General features: G+C 46.5%; 2 protein-coding genes across 3 annotated transcripts in view; one reads left to right on the top strand and one right to left on the bottom strand.

Moving 5' to 3' along the window:
• The first annotated feature begins 461 nt into the window (after positions 1 to 461).
• RPS6 (ribosomal protein S6) lies at positions 462 to 7,598 on the top strand. The gene is made up of 6 exons (XM_035097101.2): positions 462 to 563; positions 1,083 to 1,214; positions 3,338 to 3,548; positions 4,304 to 4,450; positions 6,447 to 6,604; positions 7,448 to 7,598. The coding sequence occupies exons 1-6, from the start codon at positions 558 to 560 to the stop codon at positions 7,541 to 7,543; spliced, it is 750 nt and encodes a 249-aa protein (XP_034952992.1). The 5' UTR covers positions 462 to 557; the 3' UTR covers positions 7,544 to 7,598.
• A 267-nt stretch (positions 7,599 to 7,865) lies between these two features.
• DENND4C (DENN domain containing 4C) overlaps positions 7,866 to 20,529 on the bottom strand; it is an 84,891-nt gene continuing 72,227 nt past the window's right edge. For both annotated transcript variants that reach the window (XM_035097102.2, XM_035097103.2), the window contains 7 exons: positions 19,573 to 19,752; positions 18,157 to 18,352; positions 17,108 to 17,353; positions 16,087 to 16,204; positions 13,619 to 13,772; positions 12,503 to 12,567; positions 7,866 to 12,028 (listed from right to left, as the gene is read on the bottom strand). In XM_035097102.2, the coding sequence (XP_034952993.2) occupies positions 11,892 to 12,028; positions 12,503 to 12,567; positions 13,619 to 13,772; positions 16,087 to 16,204; positions 17,108 to 17,353; positions 18,157 to 18,352; positions 19,573 to 19,752 (1,096 nt within the window). In that variant the 3' untranslated portion in view covers positions 7,866 to 11,891. The remainder of the gene's footprint in view (positions 12,029 to 12,502; positions 12,568 to 13,618; positions 13,773 to 16,086; positions 16,205 to 17,107; positions 17,354 to 18,156; positions 18,353 to 19,572; positions 19,753 to 20,529) is intronic.

The following is a 20,529-nucleotide window of genomic DNA, read 5'->3' on the forward strand; positions in this document are numbered from 1 at the left end:
GCTCCTGCCAACCTAGCAGTTCGAAAGCACGTCAAAGTGCAAGTACATAAATAGGTACCACTCCAGCGGGAAGGTAAATGGCGTTTCCGTGTGATGCTCTGGTTCGCCAGAAGCAGCTTAGTCCTGCTGGCCACATGACCTGGGAAAACTGTCTGTGGAAAACCTTGGCTCCCTTGGCCAGTAAAACGAGATGTGCACCGCAACTCCAGAGTCATCCACGACTGGATCTATTGGTCAGGGGTCCTTTACCTTTATTTTCATCAGAGAAACGTTGGAGGGAATGCTGTGGTTCCCATCAATTCCCATTCAGAATAGGCAGCAGTCCCAAATTCCTCTATGTCTCCTTCGCTTCCTCTGGCTGAGAGAGTTTCATTCGCAAGACCCACTCTACCCTTTTCCTATCTCTATCGGCTCGCCCAGGAGCTCCCGCAGAGCCCAGAGGGGGCGGGCCCTTCTAAACTCTCGCGAGATGCCGCGCGGGAGCCTCTGTGACTTCCGGTCGAGCGGAAGCGCGTCCTCTTTCCCGTGGCGGACCCGAGGCGAGCTGTGCCGGCGCCATGAAGGTAGGTGTTGCGGGGCACAGAAGGGCCGCAAACCGCCTCCGCCCCCGGGAAATAGAGGCCCCGGCGGGTCGAGGGGCCCCGGCGGGAGGCGGCGGAGCAGGCGGCGGGCGAGGGAGCGCGGCCCCATCGGCGGATGGAGGCCGATGCGAGAAAGCGGCGGCGGCCCCGGCCTCCCTTTACCCGCTCAGGAGAGGAGCTCTCGCGCGGGATGTCATCTCGCGGGAATTCCGCAGCGCCTGTTAACCTTTCAGACCCCCACCCCGTGCGTCGTGGTTTCCAACCTTGGCCCTCCCACAGTTTTTGTGACTACAATTCCCATCATCCCTGACCCCTGGTCCTGTTAGCTAGGGATGATGGGAGTTTTAGTCCCAAAACAGCTGGAGGGCCGAGTTTGGCCATGCCTGGCTTAAAGGAAGCAGCGTTTCTAGTCCTCGTGGAGGACGATGGGGCTCAACGCAGCCCTGGGGAACTCCTTGAGCCCCTTTGCAGACCCCTGTGTGGCTTCTCTCCCCCCCGCAGCTGAACATCTCCTTCCCAGCCACCGGCTGCCAGAAACTCATTGAAGTGGACGATGAGCGCAAGCTGCGCACATTCTATGAGAAGCGCATGACCACGGAAGTCTCCGCGGATGCTCTCGGCGAGGAGTGGAAGGTGAGGCTGGCTCCATGAGGCTTGTTGCATGTGGGCCATAGCTGTCAAGTTTTCCCTTTTCTCGCGAGGAAGCCTAATCAGCATAAGGGAATTTCCCTTTAAAAAGGGGAGAAGTTGACAGCTATGATGTGGGCAAAATGGGGCTGAGAAAACAGCAGCGGGGAGAAAATTTAGGGTCTATGTATGGCACGGTTGCCACTTTGGTTCTTGCCAAATGCCAGATTCTGGGTGCTGCTGTGCTCGGGGCCTGCCTGCAGGTCCCCCTGGCCTCTGTGAGAACAGAGTGCTGTCGAACCAGGTGGTTGGCCTGATCCAGGAAGGCTGCTCATGTTCTTGGACTTCTTCAAGGCAGCGTAGACAAAAGCTCTTGGCATTTCTAATCCAGGTGGTGGCTAAAGCCAATTGGTAAAGAAAGGGGCATTCAAAAGGGTCAGGGGGCTGGAATAATTCCCTTACCGAGAAAAGTCACCATGGTTGGAGCATTTCCTTTTGAGTGGGTGGGTGGTAAGGTTGCCACCTTTGTTTTGGCAAAATACAGGGCAGGGTGAGAGTTGGGAGGGTGATGTGTTTTGTTTTTTTTAAAAATCAGGTGCTGAAGTGACTTCAGATTAATCCATCGCAATCTATTGCAGCCGAACAGGGTGGGCCCTCTGGAATCTGTTGCACAAAGACATACACATGAATTTGTAGATCTGTTTGTGCTGGGCTACCCAGAGCTGAAATACACACCCTTTCAAACACATGCAGTTGGAGAGGATCCCTAATTTGGCAGAGAGAGAGGACCTGAAATACAGGATAGAACTATAAATGCAGGATGTAGTCTGTGTTATACAGGACAGGTGACAACCCTATTGTCTGGTGTCTTGTCCAGAGGCCCTCATGGATTCATATTGAATGTGAACTCGGGGAGTTACTGAGTTACACTTTGTAAAATAATTTCATTATTTGGGGATGAATTGTTCACAGGCTACCTGCAGATCTCAGAGATTGAACCTGGGAGTCTTTGAATGAATGCAAAACTTCTACCACCACTGAAGGCTTGGGCCTTATCCAAATGGATTTGGATGCATGGTTGTGACTGCATCTGTGTTTACCCATCAGTCTGAGAAAGAGTGAGCTCAGAGTTGCTGCTTACTTATTTGTGCTGCTTAGTGGTGCCATTGCTACTCCAGTCCACAGATCTCTGCATGCAGTAGCAAACTCTTTGCACACAGCTGCATGCAAAAACCTGCATTCTCACCTGTGTGTTGATGGTGAGTTGGCAGGGAATCTGGAAAATACATGAGTTAGCAAAGCGACGGTGGGTTGGAGTTCAGAACGCTGCCAGGGAAAGTGGCTTAGGCAGAGGTGTGATGTGATACTGCCTGAAATTTGTGAGTAAATGCACTTAATGAGTTTGTGACTTTGAGAGTAAATTCACTTCTGTTCAAGTGTGCTAATTTAATTGACTTCTGCAGAGCAGGGAATCCAACAGCACTTCTCCTTTATGCATAGCAATCTTAGTATTGAAGCATCTGTGGGGAGCATGTGTATTCCCATTTGCCCTAAAAGTTGGGAGGTTGCGTTAGTGGAATTGAATGTTAGTGGAAATCCATCAGATCAAAACAGCATTTGTTTTGATAGACCCCATGTGTTTGTGGGCTTCATGTTCATGTATTAGAAATGGAATTTAGTGATCTGATTAAATGCCTGGGCAGGACATGATGCACTGGGAGATAGTCGCATGTGGGCACTTATAGGGAAGACATTCCATGTGAAAACAGAATGCGCGTCAGAAATAAAGTGAATTTGCTTTAAATCGCTGGACTTGGCATTTCCTCTACATTCAAGATAGATTCCACAATATTGCTAAGGAAACATGATCAGTAGGCATAATATGATACCGGTAGCATTGTAGAAGTTCTGGAACATGGTTAGAATATTGGTCAAGCCAGGCAATCCCAGCAGGTCTAGTTGTTAACGCTCAAAATGAAGAAAGGCAATGTTGTTTCTGCCAGTGCAATTCAGTTTATATGTAGCGGCATCTGTTACCTGTATACAGAGAAAAGAATGAGAAAGTGAACTTGCTCTCTTAAAGTGTTCCCCCTTGAGAGAAAGGTCTAAGCTCCTCCTCTTTGTTTCAGGGTTATGTTGTCCGCATCAGCGGTGGCAATGACAAGCAAGGCTTCCCCATGAAGCAGGGGGTCCTGACTCACGGACGTGTCCGCCTGCTTCTCAGCAAGGGCCACTCATGTTACCGCCCTAGAAGGACTGGAGAAAGGAAGCGCAAATCTGTTCGGGGTTGCATTGTTGATGCCAATTTAAGCGTCTTGAATTTGGTCATTGTAAAGAAAGGTAACGGTTTCCACCCCCCTACATAGTAATGACCAGCAAATAGGGCTGTACATTGAAGGCTCAAAAACTCCTGCCCTCCCAGCAGGAATTTACACAGGGGTTACATTCTGAGGCACTGTGTACATCGGTGAAATCACATATCATTGAAACCCGTTGAAAAAGCCTGCAAACGCCCCGTCCCACCCTTTTAGTGAAGTCTTTATGACGTTTCTGAGTCACTTCCAGATTCAGCGTGCCTAACTTTAAGGTTGCCACCAATAATACTTTTTCTGAAATTGCTCTTGGTAGCTGTTTAGCAGCTGTAATCTGCGCAGCAGTCTTTCTGAACAAGCACCAGGAATAAATCTGAGCACCTGATTACTCTCTGAGCACAATTCAAGGTGTCATAAGTGTTTTACAACTATCTTTGAATCTCTGATTACACTTAGATGTTGGGGTTTTAGGAAATACTCAGCTTTTAGTGAATTAAGATGGCTGATCTCAGATTCTGGGTCTGAATGGAAATTTTTGATGTTGCTGCTACCAGTGAATTGAAGGAGGGAAACTAGGCAGTAGGAAATTCTATACATAGTATTGCCTGTTCTAGAGAGCAGAAGTTAATGAGGACTGGGTGGCTCAAGTTTTCGCGTGCATTATCTTGAGATGCTTGAATTTGAAAGGGATAGGAGGCCAGAGTCTCAGGTGTGCGGGGCGGGCAGCTTGGCTTCTGAGTCTAGCTCTTGCTAAGAATAAACTTTCTGGTCTGGCAACTTCAGGTGAGAAAGATATTCCTGGACTGACTGACACCACTGTGCCTCGCCGGCTTGGTCCCAAGAGGGCGAGCAGGATCCGAAAGCTGTTCAATCTCTCCAAAGAAGATGACGTCCGTCAGTACGTAGTGAGAAAGCCATTGAACAAGGAAGGTAAGAGAAATGAAGATAACGTTTTGGTTACCGTACTTTTCCATTTATAAGACACCCCCCCCCTATTTTGGGAGACTTAGTTTTAAGAAAATGAGGGGAGATGGCCCAAAGTTGTTGAGCTTCTCCCCCCATGCAGCTGTGGGCAGGAACACTCCCTAGATCATTTCCCGCGTAGAGCAGCATCAGGGGAAGTTGCGCTCATGCCAACTGGCTGGCGGGCGCGCCACTTCCTTCTTCCACACTATTCATGTATTGGACAACCCCCGTTTTTTTGACGTGATTTTTGAGTCAAAAAACCTCGTCTAATACAGTACACGGAAAAATACGGTATTTTTGTTGCGACAGGTCTACCAGGTAAAACTAGTGATTGGCTGTGAATTCAGGTGCTGTAGTGTCATTCCTGTTGGACATGGAATTTTCACAGAAATGTAACCAGGCAGGGTGGGGGGGGGGAATTGGAACTAGGTGGACATTTACCATTCTGCTTAACTTTCAGACTGTCCAGTCAAAAGACCATTTCAGCCACAGTGCTTTGATATTGGTATACGTCTGTTTACATTTATATGTGGACGTAGCTGCAGATGGTGCACTTGGCGACTCCACCAGCTTCCCATTTAGAGCATATTAGAACGAGTTCTGCATGTGGCTCAACGTACACGTGTAGATCTACTCATTAGGGGGATGCTGGCCTGGTGCGGCCCGGCCAGGAGATGTCCTTTCTCCCTCCTTGGTAGTGTGGAGGAGCTCTATGTGCATACAGATCGCTGGCACATGCTTGTCAAATGTGTTTGTGAAGGGCGCAGTCTCACCCTTATGGTACACCCATCCCACATTGTTTTCTTTCAGTGTGTTGGGACATCTGAACACCATAGCTGCCAAGTTTTCCCTTTTCTCACGAGGAAGCCTATTCAGCATAAGGGAATTTCCCTTAAAAAAGGGGATAACTTGGCAGCTATGCTGAACACCACTGCCTGCCGCCCCTTGGGTGGGATTAGTAAAATGGGATGTGCGTTGCCCAGTACATTTCCTGTGCCATAGGTGAAGCTATAGGTATTTTATCACAGTGCAGATGAAAATGTGTGTTCTTAAGGGCAGGTGCAAACTGATCACAGCTTTTCCTTGCACATTACCAGTTGCATATATTCCAGTCTGAATAGGGCAGAATAAATGTTGAACCGCAATTGTAGATTCTTTGCTCTGGACCAGGGGTCCCCAACAAAATTTTCTCGAGGACCCCTCATCGAGCCGCTATTGTGACAAGGACCCCCATTAATTCCTAATCCTAAATCTAATTCCTAATTCCTAATCTAATTTTTCCAGTAAGCTTAACACTGATCTTGGAAGGGTTAGGTTCAAGGGACGCCGACGATTTAGGTTCAATGGACACTGACAAGATCGGTTCGAGAGTCACTGACTTACTTGCTTGAACATCAAATGCATTATCTTCCTCTTCATCTGTAGGCCTTTGTCGTTTTAACGAACCACTTTTTAACCAACGGTCCATTTTTAATTTACGCGAGCTGTAGCTTCCGCGAAAAACAACGCTTTGTTTACAAACACTACTGTTTTGCAAAGAGGCAGCGCGCGCCAAGGAGGAGGGAGGGGAATGGAGAAGACAGGGTATCTGCGCAGTAGCGCACAAATGAAGCCGACGCGCGCAAAGCATCTTGGGGAGGTGAGCGTTAGTAGAATGCGCACGCTGCCTCTTTGCAAAACAGTAGTGTTTGTAAAGCGCCACCTAACGGCATACAGCAGAACTACTGCCTCTATCTAATTCTAGTTTTGCGCTAGACTCTGCTCATGCAGGAAGCGGCCCAAACAAAAAATCTGTTATCATACGAAATATATTTAATATTTTTTTTCATTCTAATAGCATCTTGCGGACCCCTCTGGCATAGCTCGGGGACCCCTGGAGGTCCGCGGACCACCTGTTGGGAACCACTGCTCTGGACTTGACAACAGCCGCCTTGTTAACTATGCTCATGTCTGTTCTTAGGCAAGAAGCCCAGGACCAAAGCACCCAAGATTCAGCGCTTGGTGACTCCCAGGGTCCTGCAACACAAGCGCAGGCGTATTGCTCTGAAGAAGCAGCGTACCCAAAAGAACAAGGACGAAGCTGCAGAGTATGCCAAGCTTCTGGCTAAAAGAATGAAGGTATACTTAGTTCTGTGCAGCTTCTGGCTTTTAACAACACATAGTTATCTGGATTCTGAGTACACCCCATCCTCAGGGCACATTCAACATTTATTTTTGATTACACCCATGAGCACAGTATGTTATACTGGCTGATTTAAACCAGGGGTGAGGAACTTCTTTCAGCCCATGCATGGATTCCTTTCTGGACAGTCTTGCAGTGGCCACATCCCAGTGGTGGGCGGGGTCAGAGGTCAAGGTGGAATGATGATGATGCCTCCCTCCTGCTTACCTGGATGGGATGATAGAGGGTTTGTGTGTGCCTGTAAGAAACTACTGTAGCTTTTTTTTATGTGAGACGGGTGCCAGCCTACAGAAAGCAAGTTTCTTACAAATGCACGCCTCCCCCCCCCCTTTTCCTTTCATCCAGGTAAGCAGGAGGCACCACAAAGGGTGAAAAGCAGGGCCAGTATTGGCTGGGGAAGGGAGTAACAGAGATGGAGGGGTATGAAGCGTCATTTATAGAACAGAATAGCCTTCAGGCCTTCGGATACCATGGTTAGTAATTGTGTGAGGGGCTCTTGTAGGGGATGAAGGCAGTTGCTTTTTGTGACTTCCTCCCCCCCTATGAAGGAAGGCCCCTCCTCCACATGTTGAGGTTCCCTGATGTTGGAAAAGAGTTGCCCTCCAACTTGTGGAGCATGGCAAATGACAAGGGATGGTGGGACTAGCATGTTTGTTTCCATGCCCCACGTGAGAATGCCTGGAAAGGACTTTGCAGAATGCAGCTGTGTCTTTTTGTCACAGAAACACTGTTTTGTACTGATATGTGGTACCTTCTCCCCTCCCCCCCCTTTTTTTAAGGAGGCAAAGGAAAAACGGCAAGAGCAAATAGCCAAGAGGCGTAGACTGTCTTCTCTGAGAGCCTCCACATCTAAATCCGAATCAAGCCAGAAGTAAATGAAGGAACTGTGTTCCTAAAAACATTAAATAAAACTTTTATGGTGAGATGGAACTGTTCACGCTATTTTTTAAAAAGAGACAAATGTCCATTTAAAGTTTAAATGTGGTAACGGAATACTAACATTAATCAATGGGTGTGCAAAACAAATGGCTGTTTGAGGCATCTCTCTTTCCTCACTGGGCACTTGGTTTGTTCATCTTTCTCTATTGTCTGCCTTTCTTGTGGCAGAACTTTGGAACTAAAAGCCACTGGCCCTCTCCTGCTTTGGAGCCTTTGAAAAACATTGCTTAAGAACAAAAGACGTGCAAGAGACTAATATCAGACATTTGTACACTTTTATTTTTGATAAAACATTTAACAAGTGGTTTCTAAATCACCCAGGGTACCTATGCAAAAGTCAATAAGAAACAAACTTACTAACAAAATATTAAGATACCAGGTAGCTCAAAGCACAGTGAATTGATGACATTCAAATTCTGAAACCAGTACATTATTGTATTAGTAATTGAAACCTTCCCATCTTTATTATGAAAATATAAAATTTGACCACAAAGCAACTCATGCCACTTTTAAAGACAAAACAATCCCTTTTTATACTTGTCCTCTGCAGGATTCTAGGTGTTTTAAGGTCTGTTTGCCAACTCCCTAAAATGCAGCACAGTGATTGCATGGCAGAATAGGATCAGAACTAGCAAACAACTCTCCTAGTTTAATGTAGGGAATGCCCTAAAGCACTATAAAAGTTAGGTGCAGCTGGTGGCCCTTTCATGCAGGGTTCTATTCCTGGCCCCTCTGTGCATTGGCAGAGCACGGATAAGGGCCCCCTTCTGCTCTCTTGCAGGCCCCACGTGTCTGCGATTACAAGCCAACTGGACGCACCTATAATGGTCACCGCCAGAATACAGAAGGGACCTTAAAAAGGTTTCCAAACGTAGCTAAGTAATGTTTAGCTTCTATGCTGCCACAGGTTGTGGGAAAGCATGGTATCTTTTTGCATTTCACAGGTTTTTGCGCTGGGGGGGAAAATGGAGCTTAAAAGTATCCAAAAGTTTAAGTTGTAGGCTGGCTTGCTTTAATTCCCCAAACTAGGTGTAAGCTTTTAGTGTTTTAGAAACATCCCATACTAGTTTTAACAAAGAGAGGACCTAATTTTATACTGAGTACGTGGCATTTTACTTGGTTTGGTCAGTACAAATAACTAGCCCTATGAGTAATATGGGACGCGGGTGGTGCTGTGGTCTAAACCACTGAGCCTAGGGCTTGCTGACAGAAGTTTGGCGGTTCGAATCCCCTTCGACAGGGTGAGCTCCTGTTGCTCAGTCCCAGCTCCTGCCCACCTAGCAGTTTGAAAGCACGTCAAAGTGCAAGCAGATAAATAGGTACTGCTCCGGCAGGAAGGTAAACAGCGTTTCCGTGCGCTGCTCTGGTTCACCAGAAGTGGCTTAGTCAAGCTGGCCACATGACCCAGAAGTTGTCTGCAACTGGACCTAATGGTCACAGGTACCTTTATCTTCATGAGTAATATGCCTGAAGTCGTAAGTGTTCAACTATTTCCATAACCTAAATACTGTACACCATTTTTTTTAAAAAAAAAATAGGATGGGGAAAATGGATATAAAAACAAGTAAACTTTGTGGTTATTCTGTTAGTTTTCGTTATTCTATAAAAGAGACTTTAACTGAACGGCGGTTTCATGATGTTTGCACTATAATTAATTTGCTACTATTAACTCCCAGTAATGACGTATAGTCGATAAGCTGCTGAGCCATTTACTTCCAAGACATTTGCCCCCTTAAAATTCAACCTCATGTTAAAGTTATGCATGGTTACTTCATAGAGCCAAACTGTACACATGGCACTAGCTTTCCTTGGGCAAACTTATTTGGGGTGTCAATTTCATTGAACTCTATGGGGCTTCTCAGTAAACTTGCATAAGATCAGCCAGTGAGTGATATAAATTCTGCAAAAGCCTTGCACTTCTGAAGATCCTTTCTACTACCTTATTGCTCAAGCTGCCACACATAGCGCTCTTTCCCTAAGCAACGATGTTACTGATCTTTACCTCTTTGTCAGCTGCTTTGATGGTTTTCTAAAGTGCACTTGCGATTAACATGTTATCGGAAGCCAAATTAATAGCTTGCATTAAAGAAATTAGCTTAGACATTAGCCCCAGTGAAATAAGATTTATAGATAACTGTACCACACAGCCCCAGAATTTAAAGACAGTTGGAAGGAAAAAGGTGACTTTTTTTTAAAGCACGGCAGCTTTGTTATGGGTCCAAAATACAGCATTAAATGCACTAAATTGAAGCTAGCATTTGTGTTACTTCAATGCTGGTTAGCTAGAGTAACATTAGCAGCTCGACGACATGGGAAGAGTCTGCTGCCTTCATTCCAACATCTGCTTTCAGGAAATTAGGTTTCTCACATTGCTGGAGTAGTAATGCAAGAACTCAAGTCTTTGGTGCTTATCCTCTGTTCTGCGTTAAAGCAGAAGTGCAGCGCCAACAGTTCAAACACAGAAAAAGGTTTTAAAATGTGACTTGCTTTTTGTTACAGCAAAAGAATTACTGCTAGCAAAAATTACTGCTAGGGAATTTTTTTCCTGCATAGTATAAATAGCGCAAATTGTTCCTGTTGATTTGCAGTAAGATGTAATTTAGAAACGGCAAAACTGAAATGGTAAGAAATAGCCTGCATAAACAAAACAAGAAAAGTTCCAAGTGCAATATTTCATACATAACATTAACATACCATAAAAGGTGTTTTGTAAGGGTTTTTATTTATAATAATCATTTGTAAATGAAAAAAATGCATTGTATTGGGGAAAGGGACAAAGGGGATAAAACAGACATCCTACAAGCAACCTTAAGATACTAGTCCCCTGCAATTTCAGAAAAAAATAGTGGTGGCAGCAGGGAAGGAAAATTATAAGGGAGACTTATTTGCCTACTGTGCTCTTTCAAGGGACGGCTTTCACATTTAAAACATTCCCAGCAATATATTTTGAAATGTGGTTTAGTGTGAACACTAAGAGAGAGTCTAGTCTAAAGTGCCAAACTATTCTGACAAGTGCAAAGTTCTTGCTGTTACTGGAAGAGTCACAATCCTGCCATGCTCTGCTCTAGCTCAGCGCTAGCGCAGTATGAAAAATTACAAGGGGCAGAAATCAAGAATACGTGTGTACTTTTTAGTCATTATCCACAATCCCTCTTAATGGACTTGCTTCATAAAAAGTAGTTAATGGAGATGTTCAGATACCATGTCATCTTGATCTGAAGTGAGGAGAAGGATAGCCATCTCTGAACTGTCATTAAATGTTTCAGAAAACATTCATGCAACTGTCAAAAGAGAGCTGTGAATGCAAGCATTCCCCCCCAACAACAACAAACTGGTAGTTAACCAGAGATATTTAAAAAAGTTAAGATTAAAAATTAGCCTTTACACTCCTGGTAAACATATATGTTCAAGTGTGTGAGTATAAATACATTTTAATATAGAAGTATTTAAATTGGACAGTGCAAAGAAAATGTCCCACAGGTTAAAAAGATGAGCGAGGAATGAGGCACCTGACAGCTTCAAGCTTTGCCCCCAAAATACATATTATATACTTTCTTTTACACAAATGCTATATGTGGTCAATTTTTCCCACCCATATATGTACCCTAGATTAATTTACTCCCACTTTCCTTTATAGAGAGTCCACTGCCTTTAAAACCACTCAGGGTAGAAACCCATCATTGTTAGGAGAACATTGTATGTACAGTTTGAGAATTATTTAAAGTAGTTATTATATTAAAAAAAAGAAAGATACTATGCTTTACAATAGCTACAAAGCTATATTCTTGCTACAGTCCAAGACAGTGATTGTTTTCCGAGAAGAAGATGGGCATTTAAACTAAAGCTACAGTTTGGTCTTTTGACCCAAGGGAAAAGAATTTCAATTCACAATTCAAAATGTACAAAATGTACATATACATGCAGCAAGTAGAGATCTCTCTTTAAACTGATGGATCCATTCTTAAAGAAATCAGTGTGCTCTTGGGCTAGAAGACAAATAAAACATTTCCATTTTTAAAAAGTAAGACGCCAATTAAAACGCCAGTCTCTGTTGTCATTCTAAATGTGCACAGGAAGGTTAAACTGCCAATTCAAATGCCAGTGACTTTGCACTAGCATATTTGCACTTAATTCTTGGGGCTGGTATGGACATCGGACTGTCACACAGAAGAGAGTGCTGCATGTATTCCTGAATTGGACGCAACAGCTATAGCTGAATCCAAATCAACACATTCACCATTTTGTCCCTTTCCTTTGCTCTTTGCGGCATTGTCTTTGCGGAGTTTATATGACAGGCGCCCCAAAGTATTTCCTGCACCACTCAACGCTGACACTGGGTGGGCCGTCGATCTTCTGCATCTTTTCAAGCACCTCGGCTGGAAGGGTTTTATAAGCAGCTCTGTACTCGTTGTCAAAGGCCTCTGCAAAGAACGAAAGCAGAGCTTCAGTCAAGGGAGACAGAAAAGTTGTACTGACCTTTTCCTAAATCTTTTCAACTCTCTGCAAAACATCTCTTTCCATGCAGCACAAAGCCACTCACAGTGGAAATGGAAGGAGATTCTCTTGGATAAAGATAGAACGCCTGGGCCTTTTTGAGTTGCTGGTCTTCAAACACACAAACAATATGGAGGCATTGTCTATTCTGATTCATCCATTAAGCCTTTCAAATGTAAGCTACAACGTTCCAGAAAAGTCAAATCTTGTTTTTAAGGGCGCCAAATATATAGCAATTATTACAAGTTAGAAGAAGAAACAATATGAAAGATGATTAGCTATGCTTGCTTTTCCAGCTAAACTGATAATTAAAAAAGAAATGTATTTGAAGAGTTAAGTTTCTGGTTACAAGAATGCTGAACACCATAAAACACACATACACACATTCTTACGTATCTTACCTATGTCAATATTCTCTCTCCCAAGTGAGACCAGGGACAGGAAAAGAATTTCTCTGTAAAAGCTCCTGTAAAATGCATGTTTAGAAATTAGACAAGTTCAGCCTTCCCTTTAGCCTATCCAACCACATGCTGCCTTGTAAGTTACACTACTTTACATGGAACTAGATTTCTCACAGGTAAAAAATGTCACTGTGAGTGCGTTTTTTAGGTCTAGCACAGTCACGCGTTTTCCTGAGGGAAAAATGGTTTACCGTTCATTAACGCAGCCCCATCTGCATTGTCTTAAGAGCTCCAATACTTGTCAGCTGCTTTCTGGGTAATGCAAATCACAAGGAAGGTGTTCTTGAAAGGCTCTAGAACAGGGGTCAGCAAACTTTCTCAGGAGGGGGCCGGTCAACTGTCCCTCAGACCTTGTGGGAGGCCAGACCCACCCTCTCCCAAAAGCGCACCCCCTGCCTCATCTTCAGTAGCGGCATCGGTGTCTGCCTTGGCCAGGGGTCCGTGGGGCGCAGAGCCCAAGCTGTCCACCGCTGCCACATCCTCCTGCTCAGCTCTTGGCCAAACGCGGCCGTCTCAGCGGGAAGGAGGGGGTGTCGCCCAGAGGCACCCGCAGCTTCGGATTGGCTGCAGGATCTTCCTGCAGCCAATCCGAAGCCGTGTCAGCATTGCGGAAGTCAGTCCCCGCACGGCGAGGGCGCCGCGCTGGTTTAGCCCGGGGACTGACCAAGCGGGCGGAGGGATCCGCAAGGTTCGCAGGCCGGATTAATGAGTTCGCATCCGGCCCCCAGGCCGTAGTTTGCCGACCCCTGCTCTAGATGTCAGTGTGACCTTTCATTATATAGTTTCCTCTTTGCAAGAGCAAAACAGTAAAAATTTACACTAAACTTCCATATCGATATTTCTTACACTTAGGCATCCATATTTGCCGTCTCTGCGGCGATCTTTGTCTCCAATGATTCCCATGGAAGCAACTGCATGCCCCTTAATGCCAGGGTAACTTCCCCCACAGATATCTCAATGCTCCTATGCACAGTGCTAAGTATGCAAGGAACTTTGAAAACCACCACTACTTTTTCGCCCCATATTTTTGTGGAGTCAGTGGCATTTCCCTTTTACCTTTGTCGTTTCCTATCTTGCTTAGTTTTCTGCACGAGGAGATTGATGGGTTTCACGACATCGTTGTTCTGAATACTCAGTTTGATGTTCTCAGCTAAAGTGATTGTTGCTTGTTGCTCTTCTGAAACCGCAGAAGGTTTCTTTTCTGTAGAATCTAGGGGGGGGGGGGAATCAACAAATGATGACTAAGAAAGGTGAGAAGCCATCACTCAATGTAAGTCAAGAAAAGTACAAGCAACAGAGCAAAGGCAGAGGTAGAGGAAAGGAAGAGGCTAGAAAGGGGAAGACAGGAGAAAGAAAAGATGAGGGAATGAAGGAAGAAATGCAGGGCAAAGGAGGAGAGAGGAAGACGTTTTGGCAACTGGAGGAGGAATGGAGAAGCAGCTTTCAGGCTAGGCTTTACAGCTGCGATGTAGAAGGTCCCTGGTAGGAAATAAAGTGGTTCCTCCGGCTGTGGACGGGATCCATTCCGGAGCTCTGGTCGGATCCCAAGGTTTCTGCAACTAGAGGGACTGCTTCTGCGCATGCGTGCACGGCGAAACCCGGAAAAATACTTCCGGGTTTGCCGCGTACGTATCCCGAAGGCTACGTAACTGGAGGTGAAAGTAAGTCTAGGTACCATTGTATTCCCGATCTGAAAAGCTCTCCAAACTTTTCATGCTGGTGACACACTTTTTAGACATGCATCATTTCGCGGCACAGTAATTGTTTTACTAGCAAACCGGAGGTTAAACTAACCCCTTATAAGAGCGTTTGTGTGACACACCTGCACACTGCAGCCAGCACACCAAGGTGCCGCACGACACACGGTTTGGAAAGCTCTGCCCTAGAGAGCCATCGCCAACCGTGTGCTGGCAATATTGAACTACATGGACCAAGGATCTGATTCAGGATGAGACAGCTTCCTAAGCCTGGCAACATGCTGGCATATCAAGGTTATGTGGCGGAATGGTGGGAGATGATGCACAAGTGCTATTCTCAATTAGGGAGCATTTTCAAATTTTTACACCACTTCGACTTTTTTGCATTCTGCCCCAATAACAGCTCCCAGGGGTTGGTCCCGACTGTTGTGGTTCTATAGCTGGAGAAATGGAAGATGCTGTTTCAGTGATGCCACACCATGACTTAAGGTCCCACATTTTCAACTCCAAATCTTTTACCCAAACGGGTTTGGGCCCTAAATCTTTTTGATATTCAAACACTGGCAACAGAATTGAAGAGGTCTTCCAGCCCTAATACCTAAAGTTTACAACCGCCACCACCTGAACAACCAACCTGTTTGCCGTAAAGAATGGCAAAACATTCTTTATCAAAAACACAGTACGTGAGCATTGGAGGAGAGCTTGTCCTCAACACTAAATGTCTACGGCAGAAGTTCTAAAACTTTTTGGGTTCATGGCTGCCTTGACTGACTCCATTCTTTCTGCGGCACCCCTGTGGGGCCCAGGAGCCCAGTTACGTCACCCCTTGTCTGCAGAGCCAGCAGCCTCACCCAGGGACGTAGCCAGGATCAAAATTAGGGGGGGCAAGGGGAGGAGCCACAGTGGGGCAAGGAAAGCCATGATCGGCAGGGGCGAGGGGGCGCCAGGATCAGCCCAAAATCGGGCTGCTCCGACCCCCTCCTCCCCCTCCGCGATCGCCGGGGCGAGTGGAGGGAAAGCTGGCTTTCCCTCCACCCGCCCCACAGCCAGCCGGCTAGAAGGGACGTCTCCCTTCTCCCTTGCTGGCTGTGGGGCGGGTGGAGGGAAAGACAGCCAAACTCTTTGCGCGGCTCTGGGGCTTTCCCTCCACCCGCCCCACAGCCAGCCAGGGAGAAGGGAGGCGGCACCGGGCTGCGGCGGGCAGTGGGGCAGGCTGGCCACCAGCGGCCCTGCTTCTAGGGGGGGCTCCTGCCCCCCCTGCCTACGCCCATGGCCTCACCCTTTTTTGAACACCCTCCCTTGTGGAGTGTTCCCCCAGCCTCCTCTCCCCTCTCCTTGGGAGTCCTCCAGGCAGCTCCTGCTGCCGTCCCTGGTCTCTGAGCCGCCCCCCACCCCAAAAAGAGGTGCCTCCCAGAGGCACCATTCGCCTGTGGAGCTTATAGCCAGGGCTGCTGCAATAACAGCTGTGCCAGCCTTTGGGAGGCAGAGACGTGAAAAGGCATCAGAGGAAGGAAGGGAAGGAATGAGGGACAGATGCCAGCGTTGCCCGCTGCACCCCTGACCATCCTTCAAGGCACCCCAGGGTGCCATGGCACATGGGGTGAAAACCACTGGCCTATTGCATTAGTAGATTGTACTAGCAACTACCCACCAAGCAGCTGGATCCAAGCTTTTCATCCACCAAGGCTGCGGGTGCTTGGTCTGAGTGCTGACCCATCAAGGAACATGGGCAGCCATTTTGGGAAAGATGGGCAAATAGGGTGCCCGCTGAGCGCAGGTGAGGAGTCTTAGTCTCAAAACACGTTTTGAAATGTACACTTTACTCACTGAAGTTTCTCCAAGATAGGTACAGAGGTTCCCCAGGCTCTTGGTGAAGATTGATATTGTCCCACAGAAGTTGGATATACACTAGCTTGCTGTCTTGAGACAAATTTGACAGAGGAAGCTAGAAGAGAGGAAACACACTTTCTTATCACTTTGCCCCAGACTGAGCTCTCTGCCAGCAGTTTTGCAATGGCGGGTGCACACTGCTAATTTCACCCTGTGCTGGTGGAGTCCTCTAGCAAGGAACATTTGTCTAGAGCACATGGCCTCCTCCCATTTAAACAAAGCCCATTTCAGAAACGGGAAAGGATTTGCATCCTATCCACAATATTGATCTGTTTACGGAGCTGGTTTTGAAAAACCCATGGGCTTATGAACATTTACCAAAAGAGCACACTGTCCCCACAGAAACCAGTCGCCATCTCAAGTAATTGCATTTCTAAACTCAAACGCCTTATTTTATGTAATCCATAGCTGAAGCTGATTTTCTAAACCATCAGTTCCACATCTTCTAAACACATTCCCAAGCAAATCACAATCTTCTCTCCAACAAACCCATGCTATTGCCTAAATGATCAAGCTGTTTTCTAACTCTTATTATTCTCTCCAAAGTTCAGCACTTTAAATCCCAGTGATTTATTTTACTGAAGGATTTAACTTTGTTCCGTCGAAAACCAATGGGAGATGTGCCTAACTTTGAGTTGCACTTTTAACTATGTATTCCCCCCCACACACACACACACACTATATTTTGAAATAGAACAATTGCTTTTTAGGGGTTTCCCTTTCTATCAAGAGCAGGCACCAAAATGCACCCCCACCAACAGACTCTGAACACCTGCAATAGATGACTAGCTTCTATTCAATATTGTCAGCATTTGTGTCTGTCACCAAGGGAAATGGAGACAGGATACCAATGCAAAACAAGCCAGCAGGTTTCCCTCTTTTAAGGTTTGCAAGGACAAAACACAACAAGCATTGCCAGATGCACCTGCCATGTTGGAAGTACCTGTGCAGAACTCACCTGCACGCCTTCATTGCAGTGCTCTGATGTTAGAATGAGTCCTGGCAAGTTGCTTGGGAGGTCCAGGCGTCGGAAATACCACACCAGGTTCCAGAAAATGATGGGGTGTTGATTGATGAACGTGGAGGTGTGAATCACTTGTTCTCCCTCATTCTCCAACAAAGATTCCAGCTCTTTCCTTAGCACCAGAGGGCTCAAATATGGGACGGACACAGGTAAAGGATTGGCCCTTTTTGCTAAGGGATCCTGAAAAACATTCAACAATCATTCATTCGCAAACAATGTTGGGTGGCTTCTCTCGCCAAGGAAACACCTTGAGGTGTTCCTGAGCCACATTACCCTTGAGAGAGCACAAAATAATGCAGCCTCCCTCAATGCAACCAAGATGATCGAGGGTCTGGAAACGAAGACATAGGAAGAAGCGTAGATGGAGCTAGGGGTGTTTAGCCTGGAAAAGAGGAGACTGAGAAGAGATATGAGAACCATCTTCAAATATCTCAAGGGCTGTCATATGGAAGATGGAGCAAGCTTCTTGTCTCCTGCTCTGGAGGGAGGGTAGGACCCGAAACCATGGCTTCAAGTTACAAGAAAGGAGATTCCGACTAAAGAGCTGTTCGACAGTGAAATGGTCTCCCTTGCGAGGCGGTGGACTCTCCTTCCTTGGAGGTTTTTAAGCAGAGGTCGGATGGCCGTCTGTCATAGATGCTTTAGCTGAGATTCCTGCATTGCAGGGGGTTGGACTAGATGGCCCTTAGGGGTCCCTTCCAACTCGATGATTCCATTATTGAACCATCCAGACGGGGGCTGAAGGGAGTTGTAATCCAAAACAGCTGAAAGGCACCAGGCTGGGGAAATTTGCAGAAATGCAAACTTGAGTCTAAAACAACACACTGCTACAGTTCCACAGCTTTCTTTATAACAAAAGTCACAGTTGCTGAAACGCATCACCCTTAGAACATATGGAATGTTTGCATTGCGATAGGGATTAGAACAAAGTACGCAAGGAAAATAAAGTTTCGCTTAACAAGCAATTATTGCCGACGACTTACCGCAGCCTCTTGCAAGCTGTTGGGAAGGCTGACGGTTGAGATGCCATGAGCCGGCCTTTGCAAGAGATCAATATTTTGCAGCGGACCACCAACGCTATGGCTCCGAGTCAGAGAACCTCCTCGTTGCGAGGCGTTGCTTGTAGCGGAGGACCTTGGGGGTTTGAGGTCCCTGTCCCCTCCTCCTGCAGCGCCAGCGCTTAAAACGAAAGGGTGGAATTCAACGTCACGCTACGGTGGACGTTTCCCAGGTGCACGCATCCCCTCTCATCTCCCTGTGTTCTCCCCCAACCCAATTTGGGGAAGGGCACATGATGGGGAGAAGAGGGGATAAGCCCCATGGTGTAGGCAGAAGTCCTCCAGCCAGCAGGGCCTGTTAGGTGAATCCCACCCTCAGCACTGCGTCATTGTTAGGTTGGTTTTTTTCTCCTGGGGAGGGAGACACTTCTTTGTACTTCTGCAAACCCTGGGATCGCCACGAGCATGCTGATCCCTTCCCTCTCGTCTCTCGGTTACCCAGTTTGGGCTACAAGCTGAGTTTGCTATTAGAGGGAAGGATTTCTATCAGACTTCAAAGCACAGAGCGCTTTGATACCTCTTCCACCTGCAGGAGTGTCCAAGTGGAAGATTACTTTCCCACCCAGCCTCCGAGAAACCCCTCTTGGAAAGGGATGCGGGATGGCACAGAGGGAAACCACGGGAAACCTTCCTTAGCAGAGGCCTTTGGGGGAAACTCAGGAAGGCTACTGGAAGGAAGAGGGAGGGCAAAGTCACCTTCTGCCCAGCCCTTTTTCCTGGAACTAAACCTTTTGTTTACTGCCACTGCAAATTCGTGACGGGCATTTGGAATCATCTCATTTTACAGTAAATGAAGCCAGCCGAGTGCCTCACACTGATATAATAATAATATTATAATAATTTATTACTTATAATCCGTCCATCTGGCCAGGCCTCCCTAGCCACTCTGGGCGGCTTCCAACAGGGTATTAAAAACACAATAAAACGCCAAACATTGAAAGCTTCCCTAAACAGGGCTGCCTTCAGGTGTCTTCTAAAAGTCAGCTGGTTGTTTCTTTCCTTGACATCTGGTGGGAGGGCGTTCCACAGGGCGGGCGCCACCACCGAGAAGGCCCTCTGCCTGGTCCCCTTCAACCTCACTTCTCGCAGGGAGTGAACCAGCAGAAGACCCTTGGAGCTGGACCTCAGTGTCCAAGCTGAACAGTGTCCTTCAGGTCTACTTGCCTTGGTCTCTGCACTTAACAAACATGGATCTCTTGAGTACCACCAGATTGTCCACTATATTTGAATACACACTGTTCTTCCAAACAATTTTTGAAACAAAGCGTATGTCTGTTTTTCAAGAGGCCGAATGAATTCCCCCAGAAACTAAGAACTCCCCTGCCTCTCTCCTTTCTGTACCTTTGCTTCGCTGCGGTGCTGTTTTCTTCAGCGATGGTCTGGTTCATATCTGAAGATTCGGCAAAACTGATCAGATCAGTAGCGGGGCTTGAAACAGCCTTTGGCTCCAGAGAATCCGTGGTTAATGGAATGTTGCTGCTGTGCAAACTATCGCCAGAGGTACTCGGTTTCAAAAGCAAGCTAGTAAGGAAACGGGAGCAAAAAACCAAGGCGGATGAAAAAGGTTGGAATGCAAAATGTCCTACTGTTGAGGTACATTAACTATAGTCAGAATTCACGATTGGCTTCAGCCATTAACTGTTAGACTCTATAAATTGATACAGATATTTCATTTTAGTTGTAAATAAAAATAAAATAAATGAGTGAGAGTCACTCACCAATTCATTATTGTGTGACACATTCTCAGGCAATAAAATTGTTTTAAATGAAAGAAAAAAACTGCACACACTTATTTTACTGTGCGAAAAGAAAATAGAAAGAGAAGCCAGAAATATAGCCAAAGGACGGTTCAGGTGTCAAAGGAAGTGGAGGAATGTCCTTTATACCAAACGCTACCATTTTAATTTGCCACCAGCTGCATCACATTCATCCAGTGCTTTACCAGCTGCACTGGCTCCCGCTGGAGTACAGGATCAGGTTTAAGGTGCTGGTTTTCACCTTTAAAGCCCTATGTGGCTTGGGACCCTCGTACCTACGGGACCGCCTCTCCTGGTATGCCCCGCGGGGGACCTTAAGGTCCACAAACAACAATACTCTGGAGAGCCCGAGTCATTAGGTGGCTAGATTGGCCTCTACTAGGGCCAGGGCCTTTTCAGTATTGGCCCCAACTTGGTGGAACGCTCTTTCAAAGGAGACCAGGGCCCTGCGGGGTTTGTCATCTTTCCGCAGGGCCTGCAAGACAGAGCTGTTCCGCCTGGCCTTTGGGTTGGACTTAGTCTGACCCCTGTGTTTTCCTCC

Source organism: Zootoca vivipara, chromosome 16 (assembly GCF_963506605.1).
Source record: "Zootoca vivipara chromosome 16, rZooViv1.1, whole genome shotgun sequence".
NCBI classification, from domain to species: Eukaryota; Metazoa; Chordata; class Lepidosauria; order Squamata; family Lacertidae; genus Zootoca; species Zootoca vivipara.